General features: G+C 40.7%; 9 protein-coding genes and 1 non-coding gene across 10 annotated transcripts; 5 read left to right on the top strand and 5 right to left on the bottom strand.

The window, feature by feature from the left end:
* Positions 1–169: 169 nt before the first annotated feature.
* B0P05DRAFT_435779 (kinase-like domain-containing protein) lies at positions 170–1,146 on the top strand (the record flags this gene model as incomplete). Its single annotated transcript, XM_051573713.1, has 3 exons — positions 170–339; positions 390–1,046; positions 1,089–1,146. Coding segments are annotated over 3 exons (885 nt in total), but the record flags the coding sequence as incomplete, so codon positions are not given.
* Positions 1,147–1,400: 254 nt separating this feature from the next.
* Positions 1,401–2,207, bottom strand: B0P05DRAFT_460821 (uncharacterized protein; the record flags this gene model as incomplete). Its single annotated transcript, XM_051574034.1, has 3 exons — positions 1,401–1,699; positions 1,787–1,978; positions 2,018–2,207. The coding sequence occupies 3 exons, from the start codon at positions 2,205–2,207 to the stop codon at positions 1,401–1,403; spliced, it is 681 nt and encodes a 226-aa protein (XP_051439589.1).
* Positions 2,208–2,545: 338 nt separating this feature from the next.
* Positions 2,546–4,352, bottom strand: B0P05DRAFT_460610 (quinon protein alcohol dehydrogenase-like superfamily; the record flags this gene model as incomplete). The annotated part of the gene is made up of 2 exons (XM_051574020.1): positions 2,546–4,150; positions 4,200–4,352. The coding sequence occupies 2 exons, from the start codon at positions 4,350–4,352 to the stop codon at positions 2,546–2,548; spliced, it is 1,758 nt and encodes a 585-aa protein (XP_051439588.1).
* A 157-nt stretch (positions 4,353–4,509) lies between these two features.
* Positions 4,510–5,312, bottom strand: B0P05DRAFT_567548 (nucleophile aminohydrolase; the record flags this gene model as incomplete). Its single annotated transcript, XM_051581144.1, has 5 exons — positions 4,510–4,515; positions 4,579–4,621; positions 4,667–4,936; positions 4,983–5,090; positions 5,134–5,312. 5 exons carry the CDS (start codon positions 5,310–5,312, stop codon positions 4,510–4,512), a joined length of 606 nt encoding a protein of 201 aa, XP_051439587.1.
* Positions 5,313–5,577: 265 nt separating this feature from the next.
* B0P05DRAFT_520690 (uncharacterized protein) lies at positions 5,578–8,180 on the top strand. The gene is made up of 6 exons (XM_051575786.1): positions 5,578–6,280; positions 6,324–6,468; positions 6,509–7,080; positions 7,161–7,582; positions 7,629–7,812; positions 7,855–8,180. Exons 1-6 carry the CDS (start codon positions 5,594–5,596, stop codon positions 8,149–8,151), a joined length of 2,307 nt encoding a protein of 768 aa, XP_051439586.1. The 5' UTR covers positions 5,578–5,593; the 3' UTR covers positions 8,152–8,180.
* Positions 8,181–8,226: 46 nt separating this feature from the next.
* Positions 8,227–9,026, top strand: B0P05DRAFT_520683 (thioredoxin-like protein; the record flags this gene model as incomplete). The annotated part of the gene is made up of 4 exons (XM_051575785.1): positions 8,227–8,312; positions 8,370–8,408; positions 8,474–8,652; positions 8,696–9,026. Coding segments are annotated over 4 exons (614 nt in total), but the record flags the coding sequence as incomplete, so codon positions are not given.
* Positions 9,016–10,526, bottom strand: B0P05DRAFT_633249 (peptidyl-prolyl cis-trans isomerase D; the record flags this gene model as incomplete). Its single annotated transcript, XM_051583513.1, has 7 exons — positions 10,433–10,526; positions 10,332–10,386; positions 10,222–10,273; positions 10,092–10,162; positions 9,950–10,028; positions 9,588–9,890; positions 9,016–9,533 (listed from the first exon to the last, which is right to left on the bottom strand). The coding sequence occupies exons 1-7, from the start codon at positions 10,447–10,449 to the stop codon at positions 9,016–9,018; spliced, it is 1,095 nt and encodes a 364-aa protein (XP_051439584.1). The 5' UTR covers positions 10,450–10,526.
* Positions 10,527–10,951: 425 nt separating this feature from the next.
* On the bottom strand, positions 10,952–11,025 carry B0P05DRAFT_t1. Its single transcript has one exon. It is a non-coding gene; the product is annotated as a tRNA-Val (tRNA).
* A 522-nt stretch (positions 11,026–11,547) lies between these two features.
* On the top strand, positions 11,548–12,939 carry B0P05DRAFT_520669 (uncharacterized protein; the record flags this gene model as incomplete). Its single annotated transcript, XM_051575784.1, has 6 exons — positions 11,548–11,647; positions 11,692–11,868; positions 11,892–12,487; positions 12,511–12,520; positions 12,553–12,610; positions 12,652–12,939. 6 exons carry the CDS (start codon positions 11,551–11,553, stop codon positions 12,698–12,700), a joined length of 987 nt encoding a protein of 328 aa, XP_051439583.1. The 3' UTR covers positions 12,701–12,939.
* A 6,970-nt stretch (positions 12,940–19,909) lies between these two features.
* Positions 19,910–21,943, top strand: B0P05DRAFT_520625 (Sas10 C-terminal domain-containing protein; the record flags this gene model as incomplete). Its single annotated transcript, XM_051575783.1, has 6 exons — positions 19,910–20,033; positions 20,088–20,141; positions 20,221–20,322; positions 20,366–20,609; positions 20,654–21,356; positions 21,403–21,943. The coding sequence occupies 6 exons, from the start codon at positions 19,913–19,915 to the stop codon at positions 21,919–21,921; spliced, it is 1,743 nt and encodes a 580-aa protein (XP_051439582.1). The 3' UTR covers positions 21,922–21,943.
* Positions 21,944–22,128: the final 185 nt, after the last annotated feature.

The following is a 22,128-nucleotide window of genomic DNA, read 5'->3' as shown; positions in this document are numbered from 1 at the left end:
CCATATTTGGATTTGATAAACACAATCATCATTTGATTTATTTTTTTTTTTACCTCTTTTCTTTTTATAAATGCATACACTTCTTTCTAATACCAAAAAAGGCTTTTTGGACTATAAACAATCCCATCCAACGAGACCCAGTAAACCAAACTATGTGTTTATGAGAGCCACTTTAGAATATGTGGATGTGATCAAGAAATGCAATCCTCATTTTAGGCCAGAATGTATGTTTATACCCAAAAGAACACTCACGTATCCCCGTCAACCTGCCAAGAACCATGGACATGATAATATCCAAGATGACTATATCTTGCGAGTTCATGAACCATTGGGCAACAAGTAATCAAGACAAGCAACACAAGAGATTGTATTCTCACTTTTTTAGCTAGGTATATCATTCTGGATCTTATGGGACAAGGCACATTTGGCCAAGTAGTAAAATGTAAAGCAACAAAGACAGGTGAGTATGTGGCCATCAAGGTCATCAAGAGGCAACATGCTTTCTTTATGCAAGGCTTAAAAGAAATTGAGATACTCAAGAAACTAAAGCAGAAACAAGATGAACATCATCGATTTCTTCAACTGATCCATTCGTTTGAATTCAGGGGTCATTTGTGTGTCGTTTTTGAATTACTCTCCATTAGCCTACAGGCCTTGTTTCGACAACAGCCTGTTCGTCCTCGACTGTCGATCCATGATATACAACAGATAGCCATTCCTCTGCTCGAGACATTAGCACGCTTAAAAGAAATGCGGATCATTCACACTGATTTGAAGCCAGACAATATTCTGCTGAAAGATCCTGATCGTCTTCATGATGTCAAACTGATTGATTATGGCTCTGCCTTATTCGAGACAGATTCACCTCATTATCATATTCAAACAGCCTTTTATCGATCCCCTGAAGTGATTTTACAAGACGCATTTGGTTGTGCCATTGATATGTGGTCATTTGGATGCTTTGTTGCTGAACTGTGGATTGGCAAACCTCTGTTTCCAAGTGGTCATGAAGCTACACTGATCCATATGATGGTGGCTACTTTAAAGTAAGTGACAAGCCACTAGTAAGTCAATTGATGACAATCTAGACAATTGCCTCCAGCACACATGTTACACAGAGCAAAACGATCCAGCGAATTCTTTGATCAATCTCAACTACGGCATCAATCTCAACAGGTCCATCCAGCCTCACTTAAAGAACGCATCATGGGCACAGATCCTACGGTTGATCAAAGACACTTGTTTGATTTCCTCAGTCATATCTTGGTCTTTGATCCTGCTGTACGCTATACACCTCAACAGGCATTAAATCACCCTTTCTTGTCTAAACCCAAGGTACTTAAATCGATCTTAAAGACCAGTAAACCCAAAGACAACCGTGTCTCTTTTTCATCTTTTATTTAATAAAAAGAAGGGGTCAATTGTTGCATCAGGAGCTGTTCAAGTCGCCCATCTTTTTTCTCGACAATCAATGCTTTAAGCCACTTGACTTCTTGTTCGAGTTCATGAACTCGCGTCTCAAAGGCTTTTGCCTTTTGGGTCATTTCATCTGCTGTCTGCTGAAGTGCCTGTTCACGTAGTTTTTTCTTAACTCTGAAACGAGCACTGGCAGCTGTGTTTCGACGACGTTTGTCTTCTTTAGACAATGGTGCGCTTTGGCTGGGTTTCTTGTCTTCTTTGGACAATGGTGTGTTCTTGTCTTCTTTCGATACTGGTTCTTCGTTGGATGTCAAGAGATGCATTGTCTTTATGAATTGATCGTCATCATAAGTAGGTGCATCTTCACCATAAAACACAATTGGTGGATTAAGAATATCTTGAAATGCATGGGTCGATGGACTGACAGAGAGATGAATACCATTAGGAGGTGTTGGATTAGGTGAATAAAATCCATTAGGTGGAGAAGGATTAGGTGAATAATAACCATTAGGAGGTGTACAGTCGGGTGATTCATCATAAAACTTAGCAATAGCATCTACTGTTCTTTTAGTACAAACATTTATGGTTTATGTCTTACCAGGCGACATGGCTGTGTGATCATTGTTCTCTGCAAGAGAAGCCAACTTGACATTTAAAAGAGAATGCATATTGGGTTGATATTGTGATTTTTTCTTTTCTTTCTTTATGTCAAAATTGAATTGAGCATTAGCAAAGATATCTAATTCTGCCTGAAGCTCTACTTCAGAAAGAACAGAGACAGGATCCATCACTTGATTCAGTGAATCAACAATATCATGCCATGAAGAAGCTAACAAAATGAATAAACAATATCTAACAACGAAGAAACTTACAAGTGTTTGAATTCATGCTAAAAGAAAAAAAAAGGAGAAGAAAAAAAGGGGAAAGACGAGTATACGCAAGAGCACGTAAACTACAAATAAGATAGATAAGCAGATGTTGTACATGGACTTCATTTCCATTGGTCAATTGTAAAGAAAGGCGCCAATTTAGGCAAAAAGAGATGTCGCAATACATATCAAAAAGTCGATAGAAATCACGCAATCTATCTCGGACGGGAATGAATCCTCCCGGACTTTGTTTTATTTTATTTTACACCATAATCCCATATGCGAATATCTCCATCGTCCGAGGTCGATACGATTTTTGTATCACTTAGCGCAACTGCCGTGACAGGCCCACTGTGACCTTCTAATGCATGCATACATCGACCACTACCCAGGTCCCACACACGCACTGTTTTATCGTGAGACCCTGAAACAATACGTAACGTGTCATACGCTAAACTCCAGACACCCTCCACATGGCCAAACAGGGTCCGAATACAACTGCCTGTGTTCATGTCCCATAACTTGAGTGTGTTGTCCAATGATCCAGAGATCACAATCGGGTCTTCAGAAAGACGTCTGGCTTGATCTATCTTGGCTTCAGTCTTCTTGCTGGGTCGGGTAGTAGTGGCACAGCCTGGTTCAAACAGACGATGAGTATCATACACACTTTCTGTTCTTTCTTCTTGGCCTGTCAATCGATGCTGGAACCCTTTAGGACTCGGTATGGCCAGCTGCACTTGGCCCACATGGCCATTCAGGGTACGCAAACAGACACGCTTCTGAACATCCCAGATACGAATGGTCGCATCATCACTGGAAGAGATCAGCACGGTTCCCTCTTGACAGAACTGAACAGAATTGACCCATTCAGTATGACCTGTCAGCGTACAACATTCACCTGCAGAAAAGTTCCAGACGCGAATCGTGTGGTCTGTAGATCCACTAGCCATCAATCTTGAATTGAAATGCAAGCTTAATACACCTCCTGTGTGACCTTCTAATGTACGAATGCATTGGCCTGTTTGCCAATTCCATATCTTGAGTGTATGGTCCATGGCACCTGTCACTAACTTGGCCTCATCAAACTGCAATGCCCGTACACAGCGTGTGTGTCCTTGAAGGGTACGGATCAATTCACCTGTCTCCAAGTGCCAGATACGCACAGTAGTATCATACGAACCCGTCATTAGGATATTACTGCTATCGCACACTTGGACACACATGACACCATCTGTGTGACCACTCAGGACTTTAGCATGGTAATTGTTGTTTCGCCAATTACGTTCTACCATCAACCGTTCTGAATAGACATCTTTCCATGGTCTACGTATAGGTTGAGGTGCACAGACAGTGTCTTCAAACATGGTGGCTGTCTCATGGTCAATTTGGCTCTTCTTTTTCTTGGTAGGCATGACATGTTCTGTTCGAGGTAGATCACTCGGCCCACAGGCAATCCGTAAAGGTGTTTCCATCGTGGCTGCTTTTCGTTTCTTGTTTAAGAGAGGCAGTCCCCATCCACACTTGTTGCATTTCTTGTCAATGTGCTGTTCACACATACGATGCCATAAAGCATCATCGTCTGCTAATGATTTCCAAGCATGAGATACTTGAGCAGCATGACAGAGCGATTTAGCATCTAGATAGAAAAAGATTTGCAGTGCTATTTCATGCGGTAAGATAGACAAAAAATCAATCCGCAACAAGGGTTGAATGGCATCATACAGAAAAGAGAGTTGAGGTGTACAACAAGTCGCTAAAACACCTCGTAAGATGAGTAATCGTTGATCAGCAGGTGCTGCAGAAAACAAAGACCAGATATGTGTAATAGCTGCTTTGTCTTCTGTTGGTAGTTCTTCCATTTGCTATAAGTGGGTTAATATTGCTTGACTAAATAGTTATAAATGACGTTACTCTCTGCACTGATTCCATATGGAGATCATCAGGCTGTCTTTTCTTAACAAGATCAGGTCGATGTCTATAACAAAGCCTTCTTGAATTTGCTACTTGGTTTGGAATATGTCTGGAAAGAAACTTTTTAACGGGTAATTGTTTATCTTGGTTCATCATAGAGGGTATGTTAGTAAAGAAGAACAAAAAAAATAAGCTCAAGAATTACACTCTGTTTTCTCGACCCGGCCCGAACTCGAGATCAAGTGTCACAAGATCATAACATACTTGTGTGACATAGCTATTTTTTTTTCTTTTTATTACAATCAATGATTTAATCCTATAGAGCATAAATGTGAGTCTTATATCAGAAAAGTGCTGTTATTTTTTTTTTTTTTTTTACCTGACGCGACTTGAGTGAACGCGTAATGATTTCAGTGGGTGTACTATAGAGCATATAAATAACCTCTTAGAATCAAAAATGGACTTACATGATATGAACAACAGCACCCCAACCTGACAAAGCATCTCTGTCTTGTGCATTCAATAATGCTTGAGAGATCGTCTCAAAAAGGTCCTCAGGCTCAAGATCAGGTTCCCAAAGAGACTCACACATACCATATAAATTGGAGGATGCAGTACCACTGACAACGAAATCTTTTGCAAAGTTGATACATCCAATCAAGTCCATGGCGCAAATAAATGGCCTGTTGTCTTTACCTAAACCAGCAATGACGGGCTCTACAAAATAAGGTCCGAATCTGTCATCAAGGTCAATAAACACGAAAGGCACATCAATCATGTTACCTTCTTTCATATAATGTAGAAGATACCATATGAGCAAGTGTCTTGGGTTCCATCTCTCTTTCTTCACGCATCTTGTACATGTTGGTCTTGAAACGAAAACGATCTGACCTGATTGATGTCAATACATGGTGTGTTCTGATCCACAACTTACAATGTCAAGACATCTGTAGCTAAACCAGGTAAACCAATAAAAGACTTTTCTGTGGCTCTAAACATCTTTTGGAATTCAGTAGATACTGTCATGAATTGAGCACCTAGACGTTTATCTGCTGCAATAGCGACACAATCCTTTCCGACCATGGCTACAACAGAGCCACCATTGTATTGCATAATAGACTATTCAACACAAAAAGAAAAGGTTATCATCAAGTATCATTTAAACAACAATAAAATCTGTTCTATTCAAACAGACAAAAAAAGAATGAGCTTACCATGATGAAGTATGTATATTGAGTGATATAAAGTAAAAAAAAAACAATAAAGAAAAAGGTATGTTTTGCTTGACGCGTACCATTTTACAAGCTCGATGACGTGTGTTGAGCTCGGGATTTGAAATATCTAATTTTACCAGCATTCTTTAAAAAAAAAATATTTGCATTGTTTCTTTAGGGATGGATCTGGAAAGAGCAGCAAGCATGATAAAGGCATTGCCTTTCATGTCAAAGACTATTGTAGATGATACCATCTATGAGAAAGTGTTATCTTTTTTAACCCTTGTCTTGTCAAATCATTCGCAACAAGATATAGCCGCCCTTGATCAGACATGTCACTTTTATGATCATATCCACAAAGCATGTCTTGATAGACCTGATCAAGATTATCGTGTCATCACACTCTGCATTCGATTGACAGGCCAACTTGTCTATTATGGTGGCAATAGATGGTTTGATGCCTTAGAACAGCAGTATCCTGCCTTATTAGATAGGATCAGCATCAGCATCACTTCCTCTGAAGCCACCCTTCGATGTGCATGCATTGAAGCATGTCGCTTGTTTCTATCATCGACAAAAGGACAACATTGGCTAAAGAACAACAAGGAGATAACGTCTTTGATCATGTATGCTTTATTAGATCAAAGCAGCTATGTTGTCTCTGAAGCATGTCAATTATTCTCGACCTTGTTGACATTGGAGCTCGATCCATTGCTTCAAATGATGGACCCAACCATGATTGTTCAGTCTATTCTTCAATCCAAAGGGGACCAACACCAAATTATGTCTGCTTTGGACTTTTGTTGGACACTTGTCAGTATTGATAAAAAAGAATCCGCCATACAATTCATTCGCTCAAGACAATTGGTAAACACATCATCTCTGGCTTCTTTCACTAAACCTGGCTTAGATGCATTCTATCATTCCCTTATTGAATTCAAATCATCGCATGATACGCTCACGACTATTAGAGATATTGTCTGCTTTGTTTTCCTGGGATGATGATCCTCTAGAGACATTGGGTCTACAACACACAACACCAGGCATTGAGCAAGGTAATCTTTAGATAACTCGAGTGATCTCCTGATTGATTAGCCTATACAATACTGAGTGAAGCTTCTATGAAGACAATCAGAGAAGCAGCCACGATGGATCAACTGACCACAGCCATTTCTCTTCTAGAAACAGTGTTTGTGCTGTTAAAGAGAACAAGCATGGATCTATCCAAAGATGCTTATCTGATTTTATGTGACTTAGTATCCATTTGCTTAGATAAAGATCATCCGTCACTACAGGCCATTCAACACCTATTTAAATCAGATCGTACAAGAAACAACCTTCTTCAACTTGTCATTCGACTGATAGACACATTGACCAAGATCAACCCCAATCATCCGTGTATTACTCAAGCACAGCATGATACGATACTCTTGAATGTCTTGGCGTGCGAAACAGCTTATACAGATACCCGCGTCCTTAAAGAAACATTGGCCTTGCTTATTGATACACTCAAGAGTATAAAGGACAACAAGGCATTACAGACACTATGGGCAAAGGCGATGCATGCACTTGTGTTGATCATGACCGACTTGTTAGACTGCAAATCATTCTCTATCTTACTCTCATCCATGGATATTCTCTTGAGCCATGATTCAATTGGTAGTCTTGTGAGTTTGTTGACTGTCGATGTCTCTCTACACACACATATATATATATATAATACACGCATATCTGATGCTTAGGATAGGATAATGCATTATTAGCAGATGCACTCAGTCTTAAGTTCATTGATACAGCATGGGATATACGTGATGCAGCCATTCATTTTGTAGGTCAATTGTTTGATGCACCTTATTGCAAGTTTAAGATTCAGTTTAGTTTAACCCATCATTTACCATTACAAGTCTTTGAGCGTATTCATGATACTGAACCGTATGTCCGTGCATCTGCTATTGAAGTATTGAGGCGTATGATGGTCTCTAAAGAAGGTTGGGAATACATTCAACAGAACCAAGTCAGTCGAGATTTAGCAAGTCAACTACCTCGGTTTTTGCATGATACAGAAGCCTTTGTTCGAAGAGCCACTTTAGATGCTATCATTTGTTTAGTTCAGCATAGATCATGTCAAGGCATGGCTATGGAGATTGAATCTAGTGATCACTCACTCAAGTATAAAGTAGAGAGAACATATAACAAATGTATTGACTTATTTTAGCCCATTTGTTTTACAAAACTTGATTCAAGATGATGATACAGAAGTGCGTATTCGTACATGTCGATTATTAGAAAGCCTTCGCTATCTTTACTATCATGAACAACAACAGAACAAGAAGAGAAACACATTAGACACATTTGTCTTTTTTCATCATATCAAAGCAGCTGAATTATTGACTGAAGCTGTAAGTGTGTGTATATGTACACAGATATTGACAAGTTTAAAGGCTGTAGATACAAACCGAGTTGTCCGTATGGAAGCTATTCGGGTGATAGAGTCTATTTTATCAGAATATCAATCACCAATTACTACAAATACAAAGCGGGTCCGTGAACAAGACTTGGATAGCTTTGATACACAGTTTATAGCCACACTATCTCAAGTCAATCTAGATCAACAGAAACAAACATTGGATCCAGAGCATTTGTATGAAGAAGCATTTGATATCAATGCAGATATGATGACACAATCCATTGTACCCAACAATCCAGACGATGATATGAATATGCTTGATTGTTACTGAAATGACGTAATAAATGCATTTAAAAATGACTTTTTTTTTTTTTCTTTTTCTTTTTCTTCTTTAAATACATTTTTATCATGGCTTTAGCTCCTCAGTTTGCTGGTCACCGTTTAGGTTCTGCTGATGCTACTCATACAATTGAGATTTATTTGGACTATGTTGTAAGTGAAGGCATATTCAAATCGATACAGGTTTATATCTATCGCGCTTTTCTGTAGTGTCCTTTTTCTGCAAAGATGTATAAGAAAATCCGAGAGGTAAAAAAAAAAAAAAAAAAAAAAAAAAATGACAGATGAAAAAAAAAATGACACTTGTTTCTTAGGAAGTCTGGCCTTACATTGAAGAAACCTATTCTGATAGAGTTCAGCTTATCTTTCGTCAACAAGTCCAACCTTGGCATGCTTCTTCCACTATTGTTCATGAAGCAGCTCTTGCTGTTGAAAAAGTAAATCGAAACAAGTTTTTTGAATTCTCGGATGCCTTGTTTGCCAAACAAAGAGAGTAAGTATGCGTGTTCTATCTGACTGAATCTAAATGGCTTAAGGTATTTTGATGAAGCCCTAGAAAACAAGACACGCAGAGAAATTGCTCAAGACTTGGCCAAGTTGGCAGAGTCTGTAGGTGTCTCTTCTGACAAAGTACTTGAGCTTTTAGTCAATGGTACAGGTGAACCCAAGAATGCTGGTAACAAGGTCACGAATGACTTGAAATTGGCTATTCGTCTCAGTCGTCAAAATGGAATCCATGTTAGTCCTACTGTATTGGTAGATGGTATTCGTGATGACAGTGTCTCTTCTAGTTGGGAATTGGATCAATGGAAAGAATACTTGAAGAGCAAATTAAAAGTTTATTGAATAAATTGAATTAAGCAAACATCTTTGCAAAAGCATCCTTCTCCTTCTTCTTTTTTGCCGCTAATTTGGCTTTAGCCTGTGCGAGTTCCTTCTTGATACCAGCATCAAGAGGATCTTGTTCACTGGCCAATTGTAGATCTTCAACAGCACCTTCGAAATCTCTGCTGTTGAGCTTAGCAACACCACGACGGTAATAAGCTTTAGCAAGATCTGTCTTTTTCAAGTACTTGGGTTCATATTGAACGACAGTGGTGGTAGCCTTGATACAGGCTGCATTGTCACCCAACTTGAGAGCACACATGGCTCGGTTAAGGAAACAAGGAATTTTGATAGCACTGTATTTCACACGAAGGTCTTCAGGGTCTTCAGCATCAAAGGCAGGCTTAAAGTTTAAGTAGCGGACAGCCTTGGTATACTTTCTGGAAGCGTTTTCAAGCTCTCCCTTTTTGAAATATTGGTTACCGATATCCTTGAGCTTACCAGCAATCTCAACAATATCAGCAAGTTCTTTAGGTCCTTCATGATCATCTGTATATTGAAATGTAAGTAACTTGTTATTCCTATCATTATTCTACACATTACCAGGAAATTCTTCATAATCATCACCATCAGCAGGGACAGGAATGCCGTCGTCTTCACCTTCAGCTAATTCACCACAATTGGCAATCACAGCATCTTCAAGAGGTCTGTCTTGTGAAGTTTCCAAGCTTTCAAGGGCTCGAGCAACACCCTTTCCCTTCAACACTTTACCAAACACAACATGCTTACCATCCAAGTGTGGTGTAGGAACAGTGGTGATAAAGAATTGAGATCCATTGGTAGCAGGACCAGCGTTAGCCATGGATAACAAGAAAGGTTTATCATGCTTCAGTTGAAAGTTTTCATCTAAAGAATGTAGGCGTTTATAGCTTGTTTTGATTTTCTCTCTCTCTCTATATATTTACCTTCAAACTTTTCACCGTAAATAGATTCACCACCAGTACCATTGCCAGCAGTAAAATCACCACCTTGAATCATAAAGTTCTAAACAAAATATGAGCCCTCATTTCTCTCCCGTTTTCTGTCTTTCTTTTACAACTATCTTACCTTGATGATACGATGGAAAAGACTGCCTTTGTAGCATAATGGCTTACCACTTTGTCCAACACCTTTTTCACCTATGTCATTTTTTTTATTGTTATTAAAGAACAGTATGAGATAAATGTATCATACACACCTGTACAGAGAGCACGAAAGTTTTCGGCAGTCTTTGGAACCACGTCCTTAAACTAAAGAAAAACAAGTCAGTTGTGAGGGGGGGGTTTAACTAGGTTGCCTAAAACTTACAAGCTCAAATACAATACGTCCTTCAGGCTTACCACCAATAGTAACGTCAAAATAACTATACTTATAAGTCTATTGCGTGTTAGTGAAAGAAACCTACTTACACACGAGGATTGGCCATCACAAAAGCTAGAATGAGAAAGAATAATCGAAGTCTATAGAAAATTAGAGACGACGCATTTTTAAATAGACAAGTGCGAGTCACATTGATCTTTCGAGAAAGATCGACTGCATGAAATGTCAAACATATTAAATAAAAAAAAAAAAAAAAAAAAGGGGGAATTCATTTGAACGATTAGCCATTGTTGCCAAACAACGGTTTGTCTCATCATTCTACTCCCTTGACAAGTAATACGATATCTCATCAATGCAAGTTTATTATTATTATTATTATTATTGTTATTATTTACATGCATTATTTAAGTAACAAGAGAAACATTCTCCCTTTGAGTCTAATTGACTAAGGCGCAAATAATGAACCTCATTAAAACAAACATCAAGGAAATACAGTACTTAATGTGTTACTCTACAAAACATTTGATTTCATGTTCTGTTAATCATTTTATTTTCAGTCAGCAAAAGCTTGGCATATTGTGTCACTTTTTTTTTTTAAAAAAAAAAAGTGATTTCTGGCGGACTCGAACCGCCGACCGTCTGCGTGTTAAGCAGACGTGATAACCAACTACACCAAGAAACCAAAAAAAGGTTTTTCAATCTTTATGATTGTTTTTTTTGTATTCTTTGTTCTAGTGATAGTAATTTATTACTATTGCTGCTCTTATGACTAGACATTTGCCCCATAGGGATCAGTCTTACAAGTCATCTAATAAAATAAAATCTTTTGCCTACACCAAGAAACCTTTTTCTCCGGTTTTTATTATTTTTTTCAATTCACTTGCTGTTTTTGAAAAAATCTCTGCACCTGTCCTATTAAACCGCGTTTTTCTTTTTTTATTCCAACTTTGCAAATTCTACGCACATTTTGGTACCAAAAACGTCCCAGTCCGACAACTCTAGCACATTCACTACCGCGATTCCCCTCATTTCGACATCGCAACAACATCATCTCGACATTAGATCGTCATCTACCAAGAACCAGTTACCAGACAAAGCTCAAACTTTGTCAGAACTCTTTCTTCAAGCACTAAACTCCTGGTAAAATTTTAACCCGATCCGGTAAGCGGTTGATTTTCCTCTTTCTCCATCTCTGATCCCTGCTGACATGACGCGTACCCTGTCGCGATCTCGAGTTGGTGACGTCAGCACCCCTTCGAGATCAGCTCATCTCGATCTCGACAAAGACGTTGTCTTTGACTTTGGTGTTTCTGTTCCCCCTCTTGCTCTGGTGTTGACTCTTTACCAGAAGTAGGTAATGTTGCTTTGCTCTCTTCTGTCCCTTCGGTTTCTTCTCTCTCTCCTTCTCCTCCTGCTTGGTTTGCTGCTTTCCAGGCCAAGTTTGAGCGCCATGAGGAGCGTTTGGCCCAACTGGAGTCCCTGGTCGCCGAGAACTCTGCTCTCAAGAAGGAGCTGGCTGCCGCCCGTTCCAGAATCTTGGAGCTTGAGTCCCAAGCAGGCTCATCTGCTGCCTCTCCCTTGGCTGTGCCATGGAGGATGATCTGGTTGCTGCTCCCTCTTCTTCTGTCTCGCCTTCTGCTGCTGGCTCCAAGTGGGCTCAAGTTGCCAAGAGAACCCTACGCCTGCGGAGGCCTTTGGTAAGTCCAAAAGTCCGACTCTCCTCGGTTGCCAAGGCCAAACCCAAGGCTAGGATCACGCCTAAGCAACGCAAGGCCGCTGCCCGTATCTTTTCGTCTCTTCTTCCTGCTGCTGCTGGTACTTGTGTAGACGGACCTCTTTATGAGTACGTCTACTTGCCCAACAAGTACCGTGACCGTCTCTCTGCCTTCCGCCGCAAGCTGCGACTGATCGGGCTGGATAACAGCCGTGTACTTGATGTGCACTATCCGGCTCGTAACGTCGTAGCCTTGTTGATCCATTCGGCCTATAAGGAGGATCTCCTGAAGGTCATGGCCAAGTACTCGCTTCCGGTCTTGACTGACTTTGATCCTTTCTCTGCGGCCAACGTCAAGGATCCTGCGTTTGCGTCTTTGGATGCTGATGCTCTCTCTGCCAAAGCACGCGAGTTGCAGCAAGCTCGTCTTGTCCGTGCTCTGGGATTCATCAGGAACAAGTACGTAGACAGGTGGCCTACGACTTTGTCGTCAAGGCTGGTTGTCGAAAGAACAAGCTGGCTCCGTGGTTGGTCCTCTCTCCGCTGTGGCTGGGTGCTGTGCTGGTGCTGACGCTCCCTCTGTCTCTCTTCCAGTATGGATTTTACCTTGGCCGGTGATGGTGAACCGGTCTCCTCCTCTTAATGAGCGAGGTACCTATGGCTCCTTTGCTTCTATGCCCCCTTCCTCTCCTTCTCCTATGACTTCACCATGACATATGGAATGCTAATGGTATTGCTCGTCAAGCCATTAGCACTGTACCGACTACCTCTATGACTCTCCTCATTTTCATCACCGAAACCTGGCTTCTTCCTCCTCTCCGCTTCCCTACCTCTTGGCAACAGTACCACACCTATGGTCAACCTGTTGCTGACTCTTTCCGTGGCAAGATGGGTATCTCTCTTTTGGTCAATCCCTCTTGTCCTATCCTGTTACTCCTCTTCCGTCCTCCTCTCCTTATGTCTTTTCCTGCCAGGTTTCTACCTTTCTCATTCATTGTGTCTATGCCCCTCCTTCCTTGACCGATGATGAGTTTATGTCTCTCCTTATGTCTCTCCCTGCTCGCACCCATGCCTCTCAGACCAATGCGTTCATTTGTGGCGATCTGAATGCACGTAGTGTTCCTCTTCTTGGTGACTCTCGAAGCAACACTCGTGGTACTCGATTGGCTGAATGGGTTGAAGAAGCTGGTCTCTTCTGCTGGAACTCTCTGCTGGCAAAGGTGTTCCTACCTTGTTCTCTGCTGCTCGCATGGCCAATGCTCAACCTGGGCACACTAGCTGGAGTAGTGTGATTGACCTTTTCATCAGCTTTGATGATCTGGTTCATCCCTCTTTGGTTGTGCGTGATGTTGGCCTTGGCTCTGACCATGTTCCTGTCTCTCTCTCTTGCTCTCTGCCTTGCTCTCTGCCGCCTGCTCCTGTCGCTCATCCGCGTCTTTTATGGAAACTGTCTTGTCTGGATGATCACAAGAGTGTAGAGCTGTATCAGTCTCTTTTCCGGTTGCATAGCGCGCCGATCAAAAATACACTCTTGGCAGAAGTTAAGTATTCGATTGAAACGGCCTACGGGCAACATAGCAGTCGTACCTCTACTCACGCATCTTCTCCAACCGAAGGGGCTATCCCTGACGTTCATTCTATTGCTAGTAGACTCACTGATACCATCCACCGTTGCCTCGATGAGTCGGTTGGTCGCAAACTACCACGGCCTCCTGGTAACAGCTGGTTCTGGACTGCCACTCTGCAACATTTGGTGGATGCTCGTGAGGACGCCCGAAGAACTTGGAAACGAGCTTCTGACGGTGTTGGTAAGGCTGTACTATGGAAACGATATCTCTTCTGCTGTGACCGGTTCAATGCTGAGCTCAAGCGTCGTCGTCGTGAGACATGGAAGCAGTTCTGTGACAAGCTTTCTTCTGGTTCTTTCTCTGACACCACGGCCACCATCAAGCGGTTGCGTCGTAGTCGGACTACTTCTCCTGGGTTCTCTCACCCAGAAGGTCCTGCTGTGGCTGCTACGGTGATGTCAGTCATCTTCGCTCGGTGTTTGCAGGTGATCACTTGCCCTCTGTCGTCCGTCTGCTCCTCCTTTTCCCTCTGGTCCTGTGTCTCTTCTGATACGCTCGTATCTGCAGTCGCAGTTTGGTCTTGCTCTGTCTTTTCTTCCTCTGGTGGCGCTGATGCTGTGCTGATGTGATGTGATGATGGTGTCCTTTACGTCGAGCTAGTGTCGACACTATCAAGAAGAAGCTCTCTCGCGTAAGGCCCTGGTGTGACCATCTTCGAACTGAGATGCTGTTGCCCATTGTGGATGACTTGTCTCCTCTCTTGGTCTTGCTCTTTTCTCTTTGCTGGTTCTGGTCTCGGTCCTCTGATTGGTGTACTGCCAGGTGGTGCCCATCTACAAGAAAGGTGACCCTCTTGATGCAGCCAACTATCGGCCAATTAGCTTGACTTCGGTCATGCGCAAGCTGATGGAGCTGTGTCTATACCCTGACCTGTTGGACTCTGGTCCCCATTGGACATAGTGCAAGGTGGCTTCCGTGCCAATCGTGGTACATTGGATCAAGCCTTGTCTCTGCACGAGTTGTGTCGTCAGCACGCTGATGATCACTTTGGTGAACCTCCTGTCTTATGCTTCTTGGACATCAAGCAAGCATACGATAGTGTTGATCGCAACATTGTCTGGCGTGCTCTTGAGACCTACGTCTCTGATCCTCTGCTTGGTCTGCTTCGTTGTCTTTTTGACAATGTGCAGGTGGAGGTCTTGGTGTCTGGTGCTCGCTCTCCTTCCTTCTGGCCTGGTACGGGGGTCTTGCAAGGCTCTATCCTGTCTCCGTACTTGTACTCTGTGTACATCAACTCGTTCCCTGCTGCTCTGCGCTCTGTCTCTCTGCCTCGCTCGCGTGTGTTTGGATCCATGCCTCAACGCAAGTATGATGGCCTCTGGATCAACTCACTGCTCTATGCGGACGATGTGGTGTTGATTGGCACTGCCGAGACGATGCCTCGCCTGCTGAAGAAGGCCGAAGAATACTCTCTGTCTCTTGGGTTCAGGTGGAACCCTTCCAAATGCGTTGTGGTCAATCCACCGCCCTCTGGTCGCGTTTCTTCCCTCCGGTTGTATGGCGCTGCTCTTCCTGTTGCTGAGTCTTTTGACTATTTGGGCTTGCCCTTCAATAGCAAGGCACAGTTAGATGCTACTCTGTTGGTCCAGCGTAATGCTCGTTCTGCCATGGTGGCTATGCGTTCTGGTCTACAACCGTTGGGTGTCCACTCAACTGGCTTTTCCCGTTTGACCTCTGCTCGGCTTTATGCCACCTTCATTCGGCCAAAATTGGAGTATGGCCTTGCTATCTCTTCTCTCTTGGTCCGTGACCTCAAGGTGATTGAGCGTGCTCAAGACCAGTGTCTCCGACTTGCTTTTGGCGGTCATTCGAAGGCGTCTACAGTGGTGTTCAAGCATTTGACCCACTTGCCTTCTATGAAGGAGCGTGTTGCCATCCTTGGCTTCAAGATGTTGGTGCGCATGCAACAGCTGCCACCTGATACTCTCATTTCGGCTATGCTACAGCATATCGCCTCTGTTCCTGCTACTCCTCGCTTCCGGTGGCCCAAGTTGTTGAAGAACAACCTCATCTGGAAGCTGGTATGCCACTCTTCTGTCTCTCCTTCTGTACCTCGCTTTGCCTCTTTGCAGCAGTGGATTGCTACCTCTGGTGGTGATCCCAAGTCTGCCATCAGGCATTATCGTCGTGCCTACTTGGCTGGTCTTCTGGCTAGACCTGATGGCCTTGTTCTCTTGCGTGCTTGTCGTCCCTCTCTGGGTATTGACCCCATTCTCTTACTACCTATGACTATATGGGAACGTAGCCGTCTTCTTCGGTGGAAGATGGGTTGGCTCCCTGCTCGTCCTGTGCCTTGTCGTTGTGGTCATCCACACGCCTCGCGTACTCACTTGCTCTCTTGCCTCTCTGTTGCCTCTCGTCTTGGTGTTGCTGCTGATGCTCAACCAAATCCTCTAGATTTTGTGCTGAATCAGCTACCTCGGCTTGGCTTTCCGCCATCTCCAAATGACCAACGTCATTCTACCTCTCTCGTGCGCTGGTCCTCCTGGTGGCCAACTCTCTGTGAGATCATGCTGGAGATGGATATGATCTGTCTTCCTGACGCTGAGTTCAGTCCCTGCTCTCAGGTCACCTCTGGTCTTACACTTCTGGAATGGTTGCTCCCTGTCTTTTTTAAGCCGGTTGCTCCTCCTGTAACCTCCTCTCTCTACACCTATCTGGGTGTAGTTTGAGTCACCTTTTATTTTTTCTTTTCCTTTTATATTTCTTCCTATTGGAGTTTCTTTCACTTTTTTCAATCTTTATGATTGTTTTTTTTTGTATTCTTTGTTCTAGTGTTAGTTTTCCTTACTCTCACTGCTCTTATGACTAGACACTTGCCCCATAGGGATCAGTCTTACCAGTCATCTAATAAAAATAAAAGCTTTTGCCTACACTACATCCCCTGGCCTCTGGATCAACTCACTGCTCTATGCAGACGATGTGGTGTTGATTGGCACTGCCGAGACGATGCCTCGCCTGCTCAAGAAGGCCGAAGAATACTCTCTGTCTCTTGGGTTCAGGTGGAACCCTTCCAAGTGCGTTGTGGTTAATCCACTCCCCTCTGGTCGCGTTTCTTCCCTCCGGTTGTATGGCGCTGCTCTTCCTGTTGCTGAGTCTTTTGACTATTTGGGCTTGCCCTTCAATAGCAAGGCACAGTTAGATGCTACTCTGTTGGTCCAGCGTAATGCTCGTTCTGCCATGGTGGCTATGCGTTCTGGTCTACAACCGTTGGGTGTCCACTCAACTGGCTTCTCCCGCTTGACCTCTGCTCGGCTTTATGCCACCTTTATTCGGCCAAAGTTGGAGTATGGCCTTGCTATCTCTTCTCTCTTGGTCCGTGACCTCAAGGTGATTGAGCGTGCTCAAGACCAGTGTCTCCGACTTGCTTTTGGCGGTCATTCGAAGGCGTCTACCATGGTGTTTAAGCATCTGGCGAACTTGCCTTCTATGAAGGAGCGTGTTGCCATCCTTGGGTTCAAGATGATGGTGCGTGTGGTGATCTGAGCACTTTCAATACAAACTATAATAAATAATCTTTCATCATATAAATGAATAATCACTTATAGCACTATACATTATAAATATAAAGTAAGCACTGTATAATGACAGTAAATAACGGTAACTGGGATAATATGGATATTTACAAATAAGGAAACCATAATTGTACCTTTTAGGTAACAAGGAGAATTAAAGGAGAATTTATATAATCAATTCCCAGGCACACGCTGTCAAGGTGTTAAGTAATCAATAATCAGTAATCATAATTAGTCAATAAATCAGGTAGTATAAAAGACAACCTGGAAAAGATATATTTTAGAAGAATCAATTTATTTTGTAATAAAGAAGTACTGAACAGTCTCACTGTATTTCTTTGGTTTTTTTCTTATCTTCTATTATATCTTCATTCACAACCCAAACATCACAGTTAGTCTTCCTTACTCTCACTGCTCTTATGACTAGACATTTGCCCCATAGGGATCAGTCTTATAAGTCATTTAATAAAAATAAAATCTTTTGCCTACACTACATCCCCCTTTTTTTCTTGTCATGTGTGCTTGTTTATTTTGCTTCGCTTTTTTGTTCTCTTTCGCGGTTTTTCTGGTAATTCTATTATGTTAACAAATTTTCAAATTGAAATGGTACATGTCTCTGATGTTCCTTAAAGTACATACAAAGTTTGGTGTGATTTGGTCTAGGTCTGATGGTACAATGGTGTTCCAAAGGTTTCGGTCAATGGTTCTGTCTTCTGTCAGACCCAATCAGATTCGAGTCAAAACCACTGATCGGTGTGTCAATTGTTGGTCTGGGTCTCAATTGTTGTACTTTTTTTGGTTCCTTATTTGTCCTACTTCTTCCGTATTTTGTTTCATGATATTTTGCTGTGATTTAATTGTGTATTTTATTTTATTTTTTTTGTTTATTATATTTGACAGTTCATCTCAGTTTGAATCTGTTGAATTTTATAATTTAATTGTATTAATTGTTCTCCTGTTTAACATTTCAAACGTGATTGCTTTTGGGCAAGTGTTGTGATGTAAGAGAGAAGATAAAAACAAAGAAGTCGATTAGAACTTGTATAGGTTTATTATCCAAAAATATATATGTATCTCTTTCTAGCTCTTCATTCTCTAGGTATTTATATATGAAGAGATGTCGGAGTAAGTAGTAGTAGAGTTCATGCAAATGACTGAGTCTCTATTATCATAGACTACTTTAAATTAATTAAATAATGTAAATTATTGATCTCGGTTATACGTCTTGATCTATTAAAAGATACATTGTCTTATTTAGTACAAGAGGTTCTTTTATGTCTATTTCTGATGTAAATTGATTATGATATATTTTTAGTATGTAAATGAAGACTTATTTAGTGTCAGATCATCATATGCATATAGATTCTATATGTTCACAACAGCAAGTTTGATCTGTTCTAGATTAATGACAAGCAATTGTCTTGGTAGAAATTTATTCTAAAGAAAGTATAAAAGAAATTTAGAAGGAATAAAATCCAAAAAAAACTTTAACCTTTATCTTAATTTTTATCTTTATCATAAATACTATTTTACATATATCTTCATTGTCTTTTGAAGGAACTGTGCCTAAGGTTATAATCTCTCTATATGTGTCTATCTTTCTATAATTACAATTGTCTTTACAGTCTTCTATTGTTAATCACTGGTTTATCTCTAATGTCTGTTATTCTTGTCGTTCAAGGTAAACACAAAGGGAAAGAGAGAGGGTTGTCATAGGTCTTAAAAATTAAATCAAAATGATACTTAAAATTTAAGAATCACGTGACTTCTGCCGAATATGTCGCCTTTTGTGCGGTGCATTTTCTCTAGTTCCGAAGCCTTCCGAGAGTCTGTTCATTTTGGTTTAATCTTCCACCAACTGTTGAATGCTCAACTCTAGCTTGTCAATCGACAATAGCTTAAATAATCGTTTTGCTCCATTGGAGGCTAAATCAGAAGCCATGTATGTCAGCAAAATATAGTCGAGATCAAGGTGCTAAAGACCAATTAGCTTATTAAACCTATTTGTTCTTGACATATTTGTATCTATAATTGTCATGTCTTCCTTATCATCTGTAGAGCTCAAATAATCTTTCATGATTTTAGACAGAAAATATCAAAAGAAATATAACAAAAAGTGTAAATAATGGTTGCCAAAAAAAATTATGACTTTCATCGTTGAGTAAATTTGATTAGGCCTAGGTTGTCCTCTATATTTGTTGCATAAGTAGCAGCAAAAAACAAGAGGGGTCGAGACTTCAGGGTTTTACAGGTAACATCTCTTTACTACAAGGATACTGAATCTCTCTTCGTGTATTTTCTGTTTCTGCTTCCTCTCTTTCTTAATAAGCCTAATACATATCATATCCTTAGTATCAAAATATTGTCACTTTTATAAAGTCTGTTTATCTCAGTTTTTTTCACTTGATTCTTATGATTATCTCTTGTTTATAAAGAAAAGTATAACTATCCCAACTTGAAGTTGACAAACTATACTGCAGTAGGATAGGAATAATTGCACAAATTCTGATACAAGACTTTCTTTTTCTTTTTTCTCTCATGTACTTTGTGAAAGCGTTCATGCTTCAAAACCGTTTTCAACTCAAGAAAACTTGCATTCGCTATTTCTCTTTATGGAGTGTGACTGGCTCTCTTTCTCTCTTTTGTCAAAGCCACACAATTACTTAATTCGAGCATCCTAGAAAAAATCTCTCTCTTTATTCATTGTACACAATGGGAAAAAGAAAAACACCTGTTTTCCGTGATGCCAAGAAGGCCAACACCAACACTGATGATAGCAAAATTAATGCTATCCATACTTGGGATGATATTGAACATGATTCCGAAGACGAATGTAAATAAGCCTTTTTTTGTGTTCATGATATTTATACTCTATTTTTCTTTTTAGTTCATGAAGATCGAGAAAAGATCCTTTTAAACAACAATCAAGAAAGTGAACAAGGTAAGAAATGCAATAATATACATATATATATATATATATATATATATATATATATATTTGATTACTTACATCATGATAGATGAGAGCGATCGTGAGATCTATGGCTTAGAAGGCCTTGATTCAGAAGAAGAACTTTCCGAAGATGAGATTATTGGAAAACAAGAAGAAGAAGAAACAGAGGGTAAATATGTCAAACGTAACTCAATGAGCTAACTTGAGCATAGACAAGACATGGGGTACTTCCAAGAATGTTTACTATGATGCTGATGAAGGTGATGACTTGGACGAAATGCGTGAAGAAGAAGAAGAAGCTCTCAGAATTCAAAAAGAACAACTATCTAATATGGATGAAGCTGATTTCGTAGACGACGCATTAGCTGGTTGGGGTGTAGGCGCCAATGAAGATGCTGAAGCAGACAAGAAATTAGTGGAAGATGTCAGTAAAGAATTAGAAGACATTTCCTTTGAGTAAGTTCATGTTCATACTTACTTTTGGCTAATAATTCACTTAGTACAATCAAGGTCGAGAAACGTCGTAAAAACTTACCTATTGCCGAGAAACTCAAGCTGATTCAAAACGAGTCTCCTGAATTGATTGATTTGTTGGACGAATTTAAAGAGAAATCCAGCACTGTCAAAGCACTTCGATCTATTGTTGAACAGGTTCAGTCCAGTCCTAAGCGAGAACAAGATTTGGCACAATTTATCTTGTTTAAATACCAAACCTACATGAACTATTTGACAAACATCTCATTCTACTTTGCTTTGAAGGCTTCTGAATCCAACGATGTTCGTGATCATCCAGTCATCCAAGCTTTGGTCAATTTGCGTCAAACATTAGAGAAATTAGAGACTTTGGACGAAAAACTCAAATTAGATACAGAAGCATTTATCAATAGCTTAGATCAACCAGAACAAGGAATTGCGTCCAAAGAGAAGATCAAAAAGACACCTAAAAAGACTGTGGTCACTAATGACTCTGATGTGTCTGATGAAGAACTAGAAGAAGAACAAGAAGAAGAAGAATCAGCACAAGACATATTAAATGAAATTGAAGACATAGAACAAGAATTCAAGAGTCTAAAGAAACTAGCCAAGAAGCGTAAGAGAGTTTCTGATGACTTTGGTGAATTAGACGCATTAGATGAACTTGATATGGAAGACAAAATAGCAAAGAAGAAATCACTTCGTGACTATGTTGTTAAAATTGATGCTGTAAGTGGTTTATGACAATGATATTTCTTATACTTACATCTGTTAGACACAAGCCAAGAACAAGAACAAATATCAAGGTGATGTTGATTTACCGTACAGAGAAAGAAACAAGAGAGAGCGTAAGGGTGTTGCACAACCACAAGATAACTCAGCTGATTTGGACAATGATGATTGGGATCAAGACGATACAGCGGCAGCTAATGCAGTTAATCACGGTGAAGAAGATGATTATTATGCAAATATTGCAGCAGACAAAAAGGCTACTAAACAAGCCAAACAAGAAGAATATGAAGCTTCTAGACCAGCCATTGAAAGCCGCGATATCGAAGTGGAAGAAGGTCAAAAGCGTTTGGCTTCTTACAAGATTCTAAAGAACAAGGGTTTGACACCTCACCGTAAGAAGGAGAACAGAAATGCCCGTGTCAAGCACAGAAACAAGTATGCCAAGCAAATGAAGAAATTGTCTTCTACAAGAGCTGTCTTCAAGGGACAAACTTCTGGTTATGGTGGTGAAATGAGTGGTGTAAAGACAAATATTGTCAAATCAGTTAAATTGGCTCAATAAATACATACCCCATTCATAACTACATTTAATGTGCCTGAAGGTCAGATGATCTTCAGGTACGGAGTTTCTGAGTGATATATAAACAAATCCGCAAAGAACATACACGGCAAAAAGGGAGAGTGATTAAGATACTTTCCTTTTTGAACTTTTAGCTTCTTTGTGTTACCAGAAAACTAAAAAAGAGTTTACCGTTTTCTTTTTTGTCCC

The sequence above is a fragment of the Gilbertella persicaria genome (assembly GCF_025201335.1).
Source record: "Gilbertella persicaria strain CBS 190.32 chromosome Unknown B0P05scaffold_1, whole genome shotgun sequence".
NCBI lineage: Eukaryota > Fungi > Mucoromycota > Mucoromycetes > Mucorales > Choanephoraceae > Gilbertella > Gilbertella persicaria.
Note: the sequence above shows the minus strand (reverse complement) of the source record. Positions and strands in the feature narration are given on the sequence as shown.